This window comes from Hyposmocoma kahamanoa, unplaced genomic scaffold, assembly GCF_003589595.1.
Source record: "Hyposmocoma kahamanoa isolate Upper Pololo Valley unplaced genomic scaffold, ASM358959v1 88, whole genome shotgun sequence".
Lineage (NCBI taxonomy): Eukaryota > Metazoa > Arthropoda > Insecta > Lepidoptera > Cosmopterigidae > Hyposmocoma > Hyposmocoma kahamanoa.
The window spans coordinates 14,468,167-14,485,868 of record NW_020654466.1 but is presented as its reverse complement, the minus strand read 5'-3'; the positions used below and the strand labels follow the sequence as shown (position 1 = coordinate 14,485,868).

Sequence of the window (17,702 nt, the reverse complement as noted above, 5' to 3'; positions counted from 1 at the left end):
CAATGAAAACCTTTGTGTATACTATGAGATTATAGTCTTGAACAATGTGTTTACATTATTCAAGACTACAATCTTGCTTAACTACAACATTGCTTCAACAATGTGCCTTCCAAACTATGATTTTCCAAATCTAATTTTTTGGGACTTTTTCCGGAAAAATTTCCATTATTTGAAGTTTTTCGGAAACTTACCTAACAGTATTAACATCACGAACACGCGTTTACGGCGCCGTAGAGGCTTAAATAGCAGATTGTTGAGTTTGTATCGATTCAAACGCGTACTAAAGAAAAATGAAATTTAAAATGATTTCACAACAGCAGAAAAAGTCTTCAACAACTATGTACACCACAAACTTGTTGTTGGCTCCATCGTTTTCGTTCAGTAACTTCAACTTTTGACAGGTGTCAACTACAATTATGGAGAGATAGAGGAGAAAATATACGGAAAAATATAGATTTTTCTGAAAATCATTGAAAAAACGTGGATTTTTTCGCTAATGACATAAGCGAAGCGATCACTAGTAACGTCGTTTCCATACTTTTTCAAGTTTGTTTTTACAAAAGTAAAACGTCAACATCTAAAATCAAAAGAGGCTGAAACGCATACCGCGGAGAGCCTAGGCCAAGAAAAAATTACAATCAGTTTCCCGCCGTTAAAATGTCAAACAAGTGAAACAAGTCCGTTCTTGTTGTTTTTGTGGAGGAATCGCAGCGCAATAAAATAATTTGTGTGCACAAAATACAAATCATTATAGATATAATAGAAAGAAGTGGGCTGGGAATAAAATTTACTGTTATTATAATAACCTTAAAAAATATGTGGAACGGTAATATTGCTTTCTAAAACACGAAATCTGTTTTGATGTGTACTTTGTCACATTAAAATTTGTTTTCAGATCAGTCAGTTGTTGGCGGTGGATTTTTCAATTCACCAAACCAATTTGGAAATGCGACTACACCAAACCAGCCACAGAAGACGGTAAGCACTACTTTACAAGTGACGAATAAGTATACATTTCATTGTATTTTTGGTCATTGATAAAATAGCTCAATGCAGTTTTGACTCCTTGTGTTACCCGATCTGCAGACTCGAAGAGCGTCGCGTACTGCTCCTATCGTGATTAGACAAGCCCTTCACAGCAATGATGATGGTTTTAAAATATGGGGAACTGAAATCCAGATTGTTAGTTTAATCGCTCGTGTGAGAAATATAAGGATGCAGAGCACCAAAATTACGTATACAATACAAGATATAACTGGCAGAATGAGGGCTGTACTTTGGTTGGATCAGGAAGCTATGGATGAAGATGTAGGTATTTTTTTTTTGTTACAATTTAGTCTATTCAAAATAACCTTGATTATCCTCCTAAGACCCAGCAAACTACAATAGTAAAAACGCAAAATGCCCAATGTCTTTAAAATGTACTAAATATAAATATGCTTCAAGCATATTAAGAAAGTGTGCTTTCAGTTTTGTCTGAAAATGCAACAGGGATTTTTAAATATGTTCGAATATAAATGTACTTGTTTAGAATATACAGTGATGAATTTGTGAAATCACACTGGTTGTTTACCAATGTGATCATTGAAATAATATTGTCTGGGGTCTGAATCACTTTACCTTTTATGCACAGTCAACAGCACATCAAGCTATATACTTTAGTTCAAATGTCTCCTCAAGTGCAGCGGAACAAGATTTGTCAATGTGTAGCTTGATGCGCTGTCTGAACATTTAGATATACTCGAGGACTTAGCAGGATGAAGTACAAAATTCTCTTATCTTGGTTTGCACACAGTTTGAAACTTTTGACGACATTGACACAAGATTGCTGGTATTCCAGTTAATATCACCTAAAATGACAACAGGAGCAATATCCAATTGAAAGTTAATAATATTTAATAAAGATAGATATTGCATATTGCTTGGAAGGAAACATTTACGTCATTGTATATTTAATTAAATATTCCAATAAAATAAATAAAAAAACTTGAGACAGTTTTTACCAGAGATTGGAATAGTCAGAGTTTATTTACTTGGACGAGTAATAAACATAAAGTGGATACCTCCCTCCTGAATTTATTAAAAGTAGAAGGCGAAAATCATAGGAAAATAATTACAAAACAAGTATTCTAAATCCTAATTGCTAAATATAACTAAATACACTAATCCTAGGATTTCAGAGGACCTTGCATATTACTTCCTTGAAGTTTAGGTAAATATTTTGTGTCTATTCTGATCTTTGATTATTACAAAAGGTGTGCCCAAATGGTCTTCTCATGAATATGAACAATTTTTACCATGAAACCTCAAGCTAAATGTTTACCTACTACAGTACTACATGTATAGACGGCAGCACATTAAGCTACACATTGATGGATCTTGTTCCGTTGTGAGGGGCCATATTCGAACAAAAGTGTAAAGCTCGATGTGCTGTTGACTATACCTAAACACCACCAACATAAAAGTTGCATTAACTACTTATCAATACAAATTAGTGGGAAGAATCAAATCACTCTTCAAAAATCTTATAAGTCTCAACGAGTCTATATGTTTATAATTTTAAATAGTATGTAAAGACACCATTTTATATTCCAGGACAAATCATCACCTAAAGTACATGTAAATGATTACATACAAATCTTTGGTAATCTTAAGACCAACAAAGGGAAAAAGGTTTTAATGGTGTTCAAAATAATGCCAGTAAATGATGCAAATGCAATCACATTCCATTACTTGCAGTGTATTAATAATAGGTTTAAGATGGAGGCAGATTCTAAGAAGGTAATTATTTTTTACCAGTTAGCAAAAATGCAACTATTTGATTAACACTCATTTCAGGCTTCTTACCATGGTATGACTTCTTTTTAAAATGTACAATGCAACTATTATCAGTTATTAATCTAATATCGTCGGTATTTTGTAAAAAGGGCGAGGGCGCTATCTCGAAAAATTTTTCAGGGGAGCATGTTTTAGGTTTTAATGACTGTTTCAAAATATTTACGTCCTGTTTTAATATTCAATTTTGGTTTTAATTAAGTTTAAGTTTTATAATTGAATTTAAAACAGGACGTAAATATTTTAAAACTGTTGTGAAAAACTAATACATGCTTTTTTGCATTTTTCTACAAAACACTGACGATATAATCTAGAAAACTTACATATGTATCGGTTTTCTTTGTAATTTATAATACAATTACAATTATTGTAATAATAACGCACACACACTCAACATAGCCCCGCACTAGGGAAACCCTGTGTCGTGGGTGCCATGGACACACACATAGACAACCACAAATTACACCCAAACTCACAAGAGAAATAAATGTAGGCCATACAAATATTTTTCCGGGCCCGGGAATCGAACCTGGGACCTCTGCGTGGCAGTCCGGTATGGTAACTGTTCGGCCACGGAGGCTGTTAAATAGACATGCTTAGACTATTTTATTATATTACTTACTTTTGTGTTAGATTGATTGTACTATTAGCTAAACCGATATTCTTATTCTGTATAACTCACCATGTACAATTATTTGTCATTCCTCAATAAATAAAATAAAATAGAACATAAGTTCTTTTATAGGATTGGATCTTACGAAACTAATTATAAAAAATATTTCCTGTCTCCTAAGCACACATAAAAAAAGGTTAATTAAACAATATTCTTAATTAATACTAACGACTTATGGTGACTTAAATTGGGGTAGTAACATATATAAGTTTATACGCCCTGTACCCCACCTATTGTGGAGTCGGGCTCGGCCTGCAGCGCGAGGTCGGGTTCAGATTACGGGGTGTACTTATGCTCCTCGGTGGCACAGCAGTTAGTACTATGGGTGCTTGATGAGAAGATTCCAAATTCCATTCCCGATTTGGGCCAATTTAGGAAACTAACGTTTCTAAGTTGGTTCTGGGGGGCTACTCTCGATCTCCGTCCGAAACAATTACTGGCAAATAAGTAATATTCAACAAAATTAAAAGACAAGTATCCAGTATGAAGCTTCATTCGCATCACGCGTCTTCATTTGGTCAAGTATTGCTTATTTGGCAGTAATTGTTTCGGCCGGAGATCGAGAGTAGATCCCCTGGTCTGGATGTTCTAGGTATTGCCCTCAGAATTATCGTTGTTCCGGTATTCATAGTACCCGTACTATGAATAACGATCAGAGCAATTTTTTTTTCTACCGCCAAAGAACGTATGTATGATGGCCCTATTTGAAAATGGCGAAAAACCAATTTCGAGTTCAAATTGTTATCACTTCTAGAGGCCTCCCCTGCCAATTTTCAGCCGAAACAAAGCAAGTTTCTTTCGGCAGCTATTTTTAACGAAAATAAACGCTTACATGGCAGCCATACTAAAAAATGGCGTAAAAAAAGCTTAAAAAAATTAAAGACTCCTAAGGAGGCTTTTCAGCGAGCTTCAGGCAATTTTCAGCCGGATCGAAGCTAGTTTTTCTCCGGCCGCCATTTTGAATTCTTTTTACACAATCTTGCATTTTTTTTACACAAACAGTTAACCACTGTTACCCTCTATGACATTCCTTCCAACACCTCCTACCTATCTCTAATAGTTTCCTTTATAGAAGACCTTGAAATTTGTATGGCTGCCATCTTGTTTATTTGAATTTCGTACATTTTTTATATCCGGCGGAAATTGCCCAAGATGTATGTACCTCATAAAGGTGCACTAATATCCCCTCCATATATTATAGTTTTCACAGGCCGTTGATCACTCTTTCAAATTTTCCACATTCAAGTATCTCATATTTGATTCTTTGCTCAGGAAACCTACCCGCGACAACGGTACAATTATATTTTATCTACCGTATCGGGAAGTATGCGTTCTGTTTCTAACAATGAGTCTAAACTTGTGACTTTATTTATATAATAATATAAGTTTTGAAAACAGAGCTGGAAAAACATAGAGGAAGATGTAAAATGTCTTGCAAACAGCCAGCAAAGACATGTTTGCCTGTATAGTATATAAATTTTATAATATTGTTCATGATTTGTGTCTATTACTTATGGATTTGCTGCGCGTTGACATAGTATAACACTAATCTTGTGTAATGCATTACAGGAAAAAGTTACCAACAACAACACTACAACTGGTAACAGTTTGCCAGCTAATTCTATGATTGGTATGAACAACACAGCATCGGTCAATGGGTTGAATCCTCGTCAAATGATGGTGTTCAATTTGATTAGAGCATCAACTGTGGAGCAGGGTATTAGCAAGCAAGATATGCATGCTACTTTAAAAGAACACATGGCGCTAGCTGAGTTTGAGTAAGTTAGAGTACTTTTATGCTCATTGGACAAATGATCTTGCAAATTATTTAATAACCACTTAATTTATGTTGTGTCTATCACTTTGGTTTATACTTAGTACATTGATAAATATATCATCATTACATCATCACATTTTTAAATTGTTACAGAAATATTCTAGAGTGGCTGTGTGGAGAAGGTCATATCTATTCTACCATTGATGAAGAACATTTCAGGGCTACAGATGCATTGTAAAATGAAGCAGGATTCTTCAAAATTATTGTTTTATTTTGTATTAATCAATAACCATATCTATCTTTACTTTTTAAAATAAAACAAAGCAAAGTAGAAAAACATGTTTAATTTTTAGAAATAAATTATGCTTAATTTCTATAGTTATACAAAAAGGTAACGAAAAAAAAATATTGACATACTATTGCAGTGTTTGTTGAGAAAACTGTTCAGACTTATTTATTGGAATGACTCCTAATGTTAATGTTTTTCAGGTCTAAAGTTCATCACGAACAGCAGTATTTCTAACATCTGATTTCTTCCCTGGATATGTTTGGCTTTCCAACTGGACATCCTTCAATTCATCCTGTTCTAAAAGAAATTCTTTAGCAGTCCATGCTTGCGAACCATCTTTGAACATGAAAATAGCTCTATCATCATCAATGAGGTACCTGAAATAATAACCAAATTATAAGCATTTCAACGATTACGATGACAAATTACTTTCATAGATTTCTTATAGATGGCGCTACAGCTAAAAAGACGTTGAAAAACCAAATACATAGGTACAACAACAAGCGTATAGAAACAGTCGTGAGGTTCGCTGGTTTGTTCTGTGGCACGGTATGCTAGAAGACGTCAGTTCGAATCCGGCCGGATTGAAGGAATTTTTTCTGAGTGTTCAATCTTTGTATTAATAATTATAACTAGTGGAGTAATTTCACATGAAAATAATTGAATATCAATTCAATATAAGCATTTCACTGATATGATAACGCATGCACTGCAATTAGGCATGCTTTAACGCAATACAAAAATTTTGTGTAAGTAAAATTCTTATCAAACATTGTGGGTTATTTTCATATTTATCTGGTGATAACAGTATACATATCAACTTGTTTTCTATGTCCTCCCAAAAATGTACTGATGGGTGGTGGTCTATTACTAATTCTGTAAGATTTATTTTAGTTTAACACACTGCTGGTGTTTGGATTAATCTTTTACATAATTAAAAACTATATGTATAGGGACTCTTGTTGGTTGTTCAGTGCTTGCGGATTCATTTATCAAATTTGCAAATGGTACCTTTCAGCCTGAATGTGATTGCTCCAAAGACTAGCTTGCCAAATTTTGGTCAGCTCCTCTGTTCTAGCACGTGAAGGTTTATTCGCTACGGTAACAAACATCATGACGGTTTGTCCTTTCTTGGTCGCCTGCATAACTTCCTCAGGGTTGGACATATCAAGTTTAGTAAGGTCCAAAGAAGGAGGTTTCCGCAGATATTCTGGCAATTCGTCATCTGGAAGCGGTTCTTCATCTTCTTCCCATTGATCATAAAGCCTAAAAACACAAAACTTTTTAAAAATTTTAAAATTATTAAAAAAATTTGTATAAAAGATAAGATATTTTTTTTGATTATTGAACTGATATTCAATAATTTTTAATGTGAAATTACTCCACTAGAATATCAATTCTATAAAAATTTAAAATACAGTAAAAAGCGACATCTGATCAAATGGGTGATGGAATACATTAATATATTTCCCATAAATGGCGCTACGGCTAAAAAAGGCGTTGAAAAATCAAATACCAAGACACGACAACAAGCACAGAATTTGTCAGGTCCGCTGGCTCGTTCCGTGGCTTAAGTTGTTATAGCGTCTGCTACGATATGTTAGAAGACATCGGTTCCATCTGGCCGGATCGAAGAGTTTTTTTCTGAGTGTGTGTTCGATTTTTGTATTAATAAATTAATAATTATAAAATTTTTATGTGGAAACAATTTGTTACATTTATTTTTAGGTTAGACATCTCACCGTTCTAAATCTGCTTCAGTATAGTCTCGTATATCCTTTTTGGCCCACGCCGGTTTTTCTTCATCCTTGTATTTTTTGGCAAAAGTACTAAAAATCAATAAAACCACTATAAAATAATGAAATTTTTCCATTTCCGTAAATAAAACCTCACGTCGGATTTTTTTTGTAAGCCTTTGTTTTGTATGTACAGTGTTGCCAGACTTTTGCGAAGTTAATTCGCCAATTTATGTGTGTTAAGTAGCCGATATTCGCCCAAGCCATGAAATCCCTAAAAATCAAGGAAAACTTAAAAGTTCTCTTTGGTAATTTATTTTTGATCTTTTGTTGGTAGGGACCATGGACCTATAGGTCCATGGTAGGGACACAGTATCGAATCAAACGTATCGATATTGCACTTATGAGTAGAATCGGATAAAAAGTATCGTTACTTATAACTGCAATTTTTTTTGTTTATCGTGCGGCAGGATGGCCGTAAGATTTTTCATATTTGAAGTATTACCTAAACACTAAAGTTTTGAATCAGATTTTGCATTTCACATCATTGTTATTTATTTTCTCAAAGTACGTACATACTTCCAAATGTCACTTTTGGTAGGCGGCGACATTTTACAGGTAAATGATTATGATAAAATTGCTCGCAACGCATACACTCAATTACCTACTATTACAACAAAAATGCTCCATTTATGAATTAATGCATTTATCGACATAGTAATTTTTTACTCTACGATGGACTACATCGTGATTTTTTAGTTTGTGATCGTGATCGTGTCGCCCGCCCGTCTACACAGAAACGAACGAAACGAAAACGGAAAATGTCAATTGTCAATTCAAACTTTTTTATTTTTGTTAATTATAGGGTGGCATACACATTGTAGTACAGCCAAGTCATTTGTGATAAAGGTTAAAATCTAAAATCGTATACAGTAAGGCTAAAATCGTATACAGAGCGCGACACTCCGCTTTAGTCTTCATTTGTTCTACTGACAGCGCGATACTGCGATGACATTACAATTTAAATTTCGAATAGGTTAGACCCGTCGTCCATTTATTTGTAAGTCAATGCGTATACGAAATGATACGACACTTGTCATAAAGTACTGATACCAGAAAAGTAAGGAATGCAAACTGACTTTTCGTTTTAGCTCATAAACAATCTAAAAGTGCCCATTCATCATCCTGCCTTGCAGTCCGTCTAGCCGTTAGCTGGCGTAATGCAGGATTATTAATGTAGTAGCAGCGTTCAATTTTATTGCATACCTGCACGTTGCGATTACATTCATAATCCTGCATTACGCCGGCAGACGGCTAGGCGGACTGTAAGCCAGATAACGAATAGGCCCTTAAAGGGATGGAATCGATGAATAGCCCGTTAAATACGAAATATAGAGGTGCTTCTGTGCTGGGTTGCGAATTAACTTCAATAGACTAAATGGCCTTTTATTTCATTCTAGGCGTATGTCACACGGATACGAATTTTCTGTATAATTTTCATGTATGTGTGTAAAGAGTTAATTTAGAGGTCTTAGGGTCGTATTCTAGAACTCTACTCAATGCTCAAGTCAGGATTTGAGTATGGTTTAAAGCACTCGAAATCTTACTAAAGTCCTTGCCATTAGGGTTGTATTTCCAGTGTAATCCTGACTTGAGCATTGAGTAGAGAACAAATGATTTCAAGCACTAATGGCAAGGACTTGAGTATGATTTCTAGTGCTTTAAATCATACTCAAGTATTGAATAGAGTTCTGTAATACGACCCGCAGTCCCATCCATCCTGCAATCCTGCAATGCGTCTTGCGAGACTCCAGACTGCCTGCGTTGGACTGCCATGCAGGTAATGAATGGGCCGTTTTATTTATTATCCTAGTGTGGCATAAAAATAAGTAAATTATAAAAGTGGTGTAGTTTGTCTATGATGATCATGTGTCAAAGAAATGTCAACGTCATTACAATTTTCAAAAAGTTATTCTATTCACGTCACGATCACCGTATGAATTTAACGCGTGTGTTACGTCGAATCATGCGGAGTTCCTAATGATATTTCGGTTACTTTCTTATCAGTATATGGCATTATTACTATTTACAAGCTTTTAATTATATTTATAAGATAGACTTGTAGTTAGGCTAATCATTTTTAATTTTATTTCTCAATTGACATTTGGCAGTTCCATCTCTTAGACTTTATAATATTGCCTTCAATTTTTGAAATTGAAATTCTAAGGACTGGATCTGGTAGTGTACTGGGCTGTTTACTTAAGGGCGGGAAGTGCTGTGCTATAAACGATGGACCCAAGCAGTATAACGCCAAACACATCAAATCAGCAGTTGGTGATAAACAATGACAATGATTCGGCGACGGCGTTACTGCAAGAGAAGCGGGCTAGGAGAGAAACTTTAAGGGACGTCTCACGTTCAGAATACATGACTATCGCAGTACTTTGCTTCGTTAACCTTATAAATTATATGGACAGATTCACCTTGGCTGGTAAGTACTGTACTTTAAACTCACTCAATAGAGGTAACTAGAGATGGGGATAGACGTTTAAACGTTGCTTTTTTAAAAAAGTGTGCTTTTTTAGACTCTTTTCACCTAAACGCTTTTTAGTTTCAAGCTTAAAAAATCCTAGAAAAACAATTACGGCGCATAAACTTTTGTGTTAAAAAAAGCTTGCAACATTGTATTGATAGCGAAAGGCAAGAGTAGACCAATAAAGCTTTTAGGTAAGTTTATTTGTAAAACACGAGTGATGGTGATGATTATAAAACTGTTATTCACATTAACGAAATAATTAGTTTAGGAAACATAAGGTGGGACTTGAAACTTAGGCACGTTGTAAAAAATGAAATTGTTGAGTACAGACAGAACTTATCAACACTTATGCTTAAAATAAAAAGCGTGCTTAAGTTCTTATTTTAAAAAGCAAACTTTTTTAAGTGGTTTTTGTTTAAACACCCACCACTAAAGGTAAACTGCCTATAATGTAACAGTATAAACTTATTAGTTGTATGCGTAGGTATTAAGAATAACTGGCCAATTGCGATGAGCTGCAAAATGCCTAAATGATAAGTCAGCATTTATTTCCTGGATAAATTTGTTACTACCTTTCTTGGCTGCAACTACAACAATATATACCCATTTGTACGTCCTACTGCTGAGCACAGGTCTCCTTTTAGGTGAGGGTTTACGCCATACTCCACCTTGCTGGCCTAATGTGGGGACACTTTTTCTGAGGCTTGTTAACTACATGCCTGTTTCATCACAGTTTTGCTTCACCCAGAAAGCATTTAAACCTACAGCCACTGCTTAAGAGGTGGTCAAACCATTAGACTACCATGGCTTTTATTAATGATAATAAAAGCAACTGCCTCTATGGCTAATGGTTACCATACTGGTCTACCATGCAGAGGTCTCTATTTTGATATTTGTAAGGTCTACATTTATTTCTCTCGTGAGTTTGGATGTAATTTGTGGTTGTCTATGTGTGTGTCCATGGCACATGCGATATAGGGGTTGTGAAAGAGTGTGTGCATTATTGTTATTATAAATTAAATACTGCATTTTTTTATAACATCAAGTGATGGGACGAACAAGTCGTGCACCTACTACACACGTGCACAGCTACACGTCTGTCCATAACAGTTACAGTGCCACTCACAACTTTAAATTGCAAAGATCTGAGGGGCACTACCACTGCGCCTGTCACCCTGAGTCATAATTTGACAAGTCCCATGTGCCTGTAATTTCACCAGCACCCTTCAAAACTGGAACACCATAATGCTAACATTACTGCTTGGCGGCAGAAATAGGTAAGGTGGCAGCACTATCCTGGACAATCTCTTTCACAAGGAACTCTACTGCTACTAATTTTCTCCTATGTTATCTGTCATAAGCCACATAAATAGGTACATATTTTTCATAAATCATTTTTATGTAGTCTATTATTATCCTCAGCAGCATAAGTACAAAGCATTTTAGAATTTTATTATTTAATAATATATAATATAATAAATTTTAGTAAATATTATTTTTATTATTAAAAAAGCGTGATAAACGTGATGAATGTGATAAATACTCATTGGAGTATGTATCTTATTTAATTGAAGAACTTCGTGAATTGCAGTTGTTATGCTCAATCTAATCCTTTCAAAACATTAAAACCTTCCCATGTAAAATTTTAAATTTTGGCTACAATTCTTTACATAGAAGGGGATGATTTTTTAAATATGACATGAACAATTCAAATACATCAGAAAATTGGATTTAAGTATGATTTTGTTTCATAATAATTAAATAATTCATAAAAAGGTTTAGGCACTTATAAGAATCATATTACATTAATTAAAGACCAACCAACTGGTTACTTTTTGGACTCCCTGGGTTTATTCTAAGACTTAAACCATTTATTAATCAAACAGAAAAGCATTTAACCATATTTCTTAGAAACTATATTATGTTTCACAGAAACAATGCACCACGAGTGTCTACAATTGTTCAGTTAAGTCATAACCGTTCGTTAAGACTTAAATGTTTAGCAGACAATTATCAGCAATAAGATTTATTAGAAACATTGCAAATAATTTTTTTTGTAGCTATTTTATAAATATTATTTTACAAGTGTAATTGATTTTCATATTATCTAGAGTCATTGTCATAAAGTTCAAACAAAATCAAGATTTAAACAAAATTTAGATCTAGAATCATTGTCGTAAAAGTTTTAGTAGCAGTAGAGCTCCTTGTGAAAGAGTGTCCAGTGGCCTACTGGACACTCTTTCACAAGGAGTATAGTCATACTGTATACTGGACACTCTTTCACTAGTATGATGGGGCGCGATTTGCGCGAATGCGTCATCCAGAGCGGGATCTCTATGCGAGATAATAGTTTTCGCGCTTTATGTCGCTCTCGCTCAAGTCGCGCTCTGTCGTGCTAATCCTACAGGGTAGTACTGCCACCTTACCTATTTCTGCCGCCAAGCAGTTACGTGAGCTTTACTGCGTTTCGGTTTGGAAGGGGAAGGGTGCTGATGAAATTACAGGCACATCCTAAGATGCTGGCGATTTACAGCTCTGAGTGGCGCTGCAACTGTTATGGATAGGCGTGTCGCTTACCAGCAGGCGCACGACTTGTTCGTCCGTCACTTTTTTTATTTAATAATATTGAGGGACGGGACGAACAAGTCGTACGCTTGACGGTAAGCTACAGGCCTGTCCATAACACTTGGTGTTATAGAAAAAATATCAGTATTATTTTAATATATGGCATACCTTTTTTTTGACGGGGGGAATTCTTTATAAATACCCTTAGCCCAGGGAGACTTAGGAGTTATGTGGGGGACTCTCCCTCCAGACTGAAGGGCCTACCCCACTAAAACCCCCCGGGTTTCCCTTTCGCCGGTTGAGTCGGCGCCGTGGGATCGATGAACATTCACCACGACGCCGCCCGGCTGCCCCAGCTTGCGCCAGGGCTCCCGCGCCAACGGAGGGGTGAGTCGGTTATCCTCCGACGAGTGAGGCCGTGCAATGTAGGCTCCAGAGTCCCTGTCCAGAGCCCGCTGGTCTCACTAGGGGATCAGGCGAGCAGCGAACTGCGTTCGCCTACTCCCCGTACGTCTGCGCCGAAGCGGGTGCGCGTCCGCCGCGTCCTCGCGCACCCGCTCTGCGGCTACCTTTTGCGACATAACTTCTTCGCAAAAGGAGGCCACCGCCTCCCAGGACTCCTCGCTATCGAGCATGGCGGCAACCACTACTGGCTGCGAGAGGTCCTGCCCTACAGTCCCCGTCAGAGTGCGGCGCTGCTCATCCCACCCGGCTGCACACCTCTTGGGTGTGCTGCGAGGTGTCATGCGCAGCGCCGCACTCGTGGCACGACTGGGACTATTCCCTCCTTGCCACCTTGTGCAGTTAGTGACCGAAGCAGCCGTGCCCGGTCAGCTCCTGCACTAGGTGGTACGACAGTGGCCCGTGGGAGCGGCTCACCCAAGGACAGGGCGGATCGCCCCTATGGTACGAGCACCACAGGGGGGATCCGTCAACCCTTCTTTCCAGCGGTCCCGCATGCGCTGCGCCGCGAGGCGGCGCCCCCGCTCGAAATCCATGGCATACCTAGCTTGTAGCAGAATTGGCCTCTTGCTAATTTGTTATTGATCCATCCAACTCTTTTACTATGAATAAGTCTGAGGCTTCTCTCATTGGTCTAGCTCACAGAGCATGTGTGTGAAGCAAATTTGGGTAGTGAACAAATGCAAACAAAATTGACTGAAATTGAGAAATAAGTACATATTTAAATTAAATCTAATCTTAGGACGAGTTCCCATTATGTCGTAACGTTTTATTTATCGTTGGACGAATGTCGCGTCTAACCTGTTCCCATATCACGACTGTCTGTCGTGACTGGGTCGTGGACGTTTATTTTATCGTTGGACGACTGTCGCATCTGGCCTGTTCCCATAGCACGACTACCTGTCGTGGACGTTTATTTTATCGTTGGACGACTGTTGCATCTGGCCTGTTCCCATAGCACGACTACCTGTCGTGGACGTTTATTTTATCGTTGAATTACTGTCATGTCTAGCTGTTTCCACTAGATCGTGACGACAATTTATCGGTACACGGCAGCCGCATTGGCGTTTGTGCGACAGAATCATTTGAAGCTGCGATTATCTGTCGCAGCTCACGTTTTTATCGTGATATTTTGTTTATTGCCGAACGACTGTCGTTCTAGCTCTTCCCATTGGCACGCCAGTCTGTCGTCGTAACGTCAAAAACGTCGTGGACGACAGTTAATCGTGTTGTTCTGTGTGTGTCTAACTTCATTTAAATATACAAGCCACGACACTTACTGCACGACTATCTGTCGTCACGACATAATTGGAACGCGCCCTTATTTTTCTGTTTTACTGATTGAAATAAATAAATACAATGCCAAGAAAACCATGCTTGACCGTCAAATAAATGCTATTGGTCACTTGAAAATAATAGCAGTTACATTGTATATGAGTTTAGAATAGTTCCGGTTATTTTAATGATGTGTTAATAACTTTGTCACCTTTGTCCCATTCCAGACTAGTGACAACCTCTTTATTAGTAGACAAAAGTTAAACACAAGGATGTTGGTTGACTCATAATAAAATTGATGATTTTATAAATAAACGTACATTCACATTACATATCTTAACAAATTTAAAGTCTAATACGTGACTGCGAAAAAATCGTGTAATTTTTTTGTTATTTGCTGTACTTAGTGAACTTAAACGTTGTTAAGATATGGGCTTAACCGTCATTGGGTAGCGTGAATCGTACGACCTACAGTATTTTGAGTACAAGCATTTATCTATTGATTTTGACACGCAAACCTTCTTTATCACGTTATAACTGGGGTAGATTAGACATATCAACTTGGTACGATACTGGCATATTTTTTTCGCTTCTCCTTTGGCATCGGTCTATTATGTTGCGGGCACTGCTTTCATTTCGTTTGATCATACACTGCTAAAAACCAGTTATTGGAGAGACTAAATTATTACATGATTGATTTTTGACATCAATACTAGGTTTTTAACTGACTTCTGAAAAAGGAGGATATTGTCAATTTGGCTATATTTTTTTGTATGTTACGCGATGATTCTGACAATTTTGTGAATCGATTTCGATATTCCTTTTTATTGTTGGAAAGGAGGCCCTCATGTCTGTGGAGGCATCTCACTAGTGGGCCCATTCAAATTTGAAAATAATATTACCTCTACTTCTAAATATGTGGCAAATTAGGTGATGAATTGGGTTTATTGGATTTACCCACTTTCCGTTGACCGATTTCAATAAATACTTGGCAAAAAAAAAACCCTCAAATTTTTCAGGTTCTTTTTAAAAAAGAATGTTATAGTTAATTAAATTTTTATTGAATTGATATTCAATTATTTTTTGTGAAATTACTCCACTAGTTTGTTATAATTATTAATACAAAGATCGAACACTCAGAAAAATTCCTTCGATCCGGTCGGATTCGAACCGACGTCTTCTTGCACACCGTGCCAGACGCTATACCAACTAAGCCACGGAACGAACCAACGGACCTCACGAATTTCTCTATGTGCTTGCTTCGTGTCTTTGTACTTGGTCTTTCAACGACTTTTTAGTCGTAGCGCCATTTATGAGAAATCTATTACAGATTTATCACCATATACGTATAAGTATAACATATACATATACATATAAGTTATAGTTATCCACATGCTCATTATGATAAAAATAAACATATAATTCTATAATACAATACATTTGATATATTTTCTATTTTAATATGATAGTAATGTTTCGCCTGTCTCCCTAAACGCACCCTGCTGCGTTCGGAAAACAAACATCTTACTTAAAATATTAGGTAATAATAAAACATCGTAGCTACCATGGCCATTAGAAAGCCAGAGATTTTTAATGATTTTTTTTAAGTAAATTACATTTACTTTTTTAAGTACACCAAAGCACCTAGTTGTTTTACAATCTAATCCAGTGGGTAAAGACAATCGCGAATGCTCAGCGCGCTATCGACCTTAGGTGGCTTCTTTAAAGTTTCAAACGTTTATATGTATATGCTTAAGTGCATTTTTCAATTGTGAAAACCACCCGTCACGTTTTAATTCTACCGTAATGCATAGATTGATTTGAAGCGCCTTAATAAGCTTTTTTTCGGCGTTGTTATTAGTAACGATCTAACAATAGGTACTGTATCATCCTTTTCGTTAAACTCTACGCCTCCACTACTCATGAGTCAAATTCAGTTCCCAATGTGATTTTATTGGTCTGTCTAAATGTGAGGGGCATTACGTCATTGCCTGCATTTAATAAGAGCTTCGTATCGTATCACGATACGCCGCCGGTAAGATGCACTACAGGCATCTACAGACGAGAGATTTATGTACTTACGCTCCAATACAATAAGAACATCGATTAATCTATTTATCGTGATGACTTTTGATGTAATTGCTTCTATAATCTGATAATGGTAATATAATACCTTTTGTGGAACGGAGGTTATGGTTTGTGTGATAGTTTTGTGACACAGGCAGGACTCTGCTATCCTTTTGGTTTTACTTGTTGTCGGTAGTGTCGCCTCTGATCACCTACTCAACTCCAAGTTACTTTAATTTTAAACCTTTAATAGTGTAGTCATTATCTTCCTGCGTTGCAACATCCATTGCTCGTTTATAACTATGCAGGATTAAGTTTATTAGATTTATGGATCTTTATCTTCTCTCCGTGGTGATGCAAACCATAGAAGCATCGAAAATATTTGTTCACTTTATTTCATATAGATCAAGTTGAGTGTGGGTGTCGGTCGCTCAGGACCTCGACGCACATAAAGCAAGGAATGTTTAGTGGACAGTTCGTGTCTCGCAGCTATGAAGAGATACGGGGTGACGTGCTGAGTGGACAGGTTAAATTGTTCCCAGACATGACGCGTTAATGGACGGACAGGTGTGTCGTAAAATGTAATTGAATGATCTTAGGCTACTTTGAATAAAATCGAACACATAATGAAATCTTTTTACATGAGATTTACCGGCTTACCAAAACTTTTAGAAGAAGTAACGTACTGGTATTTTACGCACAATACAATATTGTTAGCGTACGTCAATAAATTATTAATGAAAGTTGAACACCCAAGAAGGGTCGATGTCACGTAATCAGAGAAGTAATCTCCAATGTCTACTCACGCGCGTGGGTAGCCGTTCTTTCTTCACTGAACACAATGTCGTCCTTTAAATATGGAACAGGTATTCAGCAGCGCATTCGAAGAATTAGATCGGATTGAATAGGTGATGATGGTATTGTTTTTTAGCTTCGTAGAAAAAAATCTAGTGGTTAGAAAATGGACTTTCGAGAAGAAAGTACTAATCTTCTGTACCGACGACGACTCGTACGGAAACTAGTCAGTGTGAAAACAAAACACTTTCACGCGCACAATCTACCTATGGCTTACGTTATTTTAACATGTTAGCCGTATTGCTCAGTGTTCAGCTGATCACGATCAAGTTAGCTTGCATTTCTACTAATCAGTACGTTTCCTTCTGCGTAGGTAATAACTAATAAGTGGGAATGTAGGCACTTGAGAGAAGATAGTTTTGTTGAATGCACAGGGTTGATTTCCCCGGGGGTCGTTCAACAAGTCGCCACCGCAATAACCAGCCCCCAAACTGTCGTTATCTTGATTAAAATCTTAAAGCAATCGGAAGCTCAATTTGCAACCGCAGCTGCGTGATAAAACAAATAAATTGAACTGTAATCAACGAAAAAGTTTAGGTTTAATATTATGTAACCTGCAATGTTTTGTTACAAATATTGCGGTTTCTTCTACGCATACATCATCGTGAAAGTTGCTTACCATGCGAAATTTG

The 17,702-nt window shown here is 36.8% G+C and overlaps 3 protein-coding genes across 5 annotated transcripts in view; 2 read left to right on the top strand and 1 right to left on the bottom strand.

The window, feature by feature from the left end:
- The first annotated feature begins 609 nt into the window (after positions 1–609).
- On the top strand, positions 610–5,609 carry LOC113235805 (replication protein A 32 kDa subunit). The gene is made up of 6 exons (XM_026471711.1): positions 610–826; positions 896–978; positions 1,087–1,308; positions 2,596–2,781; positions 5,078–5,286; positions 5,439–5,609. The coding sequence occupies exons 1-6, from the start codon at positions 817–819 to the stop codon at positions 5,521–5,523; spliced, it is 795 nt and encodes a 264-aa protein (XP_026327496.1). The 5' UTR covers positions 610–816; the 3' UTR covers positions 5,524–5,609.
- Positions 5,610–5,620: 11 nt separating this feature from the next.
- On the bottom strand, positions 5,621–7,491 carry LOC113235806 (LDLR chaperone boca). Its single transcript, XM_026471712.1, has 3 exons — positions 7,317–7,491; positions 6,586–6,840; positions 5,621–5,951 (listed from the first exon to the last, which is right to left on the bottom strand). Exons 1-3 carry the CDS (start codon positions 7,445–7,447, stop codon positions 5,777–5,779), a joined length of 561 nt encoding a protein of 186 aa, XP_026327497.1. The 5' UTR covers positions 7,448–7,491; the 3' UTR covers positions 5,621–5,776.
- A 2,068-nt stretch (positions 7,492–9,559) lies between these two features.
- LOC113235586 (protein spinster) overlaps positions 9,560–17,702 on the top strand; it is a 45,358-nt gene continuing 37,215 nt past the window's right edge. For 2 of the 3 annotated variants that reach the window (XM_026471339.1, XM_026471340.1), the window contains exon 1: positions 9,560–9,801. In XM_026471339.1, the coding sequence (XP_026327124.1) occupies positions 9,600–9,801 (202 nt within the window). In that variant the 5' untranslated portion in view covers positions 9,560–9,599. The remainder of the gene's footprint in view (positions 9,802–17,702) is intronic. The other variant, XM_026471338.1, reaches the window with a different exon arrangement.

Bases quoted from the DNA above. Each gene is read 5' to 3' on its own strand.
- LOC113235806 (XM_026471712.1), bottom strand. From the start codon at position 7,447: ATGGAAAAATTTCATTATTTTATAGTGGTTTTATTGATTTTTAGTACT. The intron at 6,841-7,316 runs GTGAGATGTCTA...TTGTGTTTTTAG, and splicing joins ACTGAAGCAGATTTAGAACG to GCTTTATGATCAATGGGAAG. The intron at 5,952-6,585 runs GTACCATTTGCA...TTATTATTTCAG, and splicing joins AATCACATTCAGGCTGAAAG to GTACCTCATTGATGATGATA.
- LOC113235805 (XM_026471711.1), top strand. The intron at 979-1,086 runs GTAAGCACTACT...CCCGATCTGCAG, and splicing joins CAAACCAGCCACAGAAGACG to ACTCGAAGAGCGTCGCGTAC. The intron at 1,309-2,595 runs GTAGGTATTTTT...TTTATATTCCAG, and splicing joins AGGAAGCTATGGATGAAGAT to GACAAATCATCACCTAAAGT.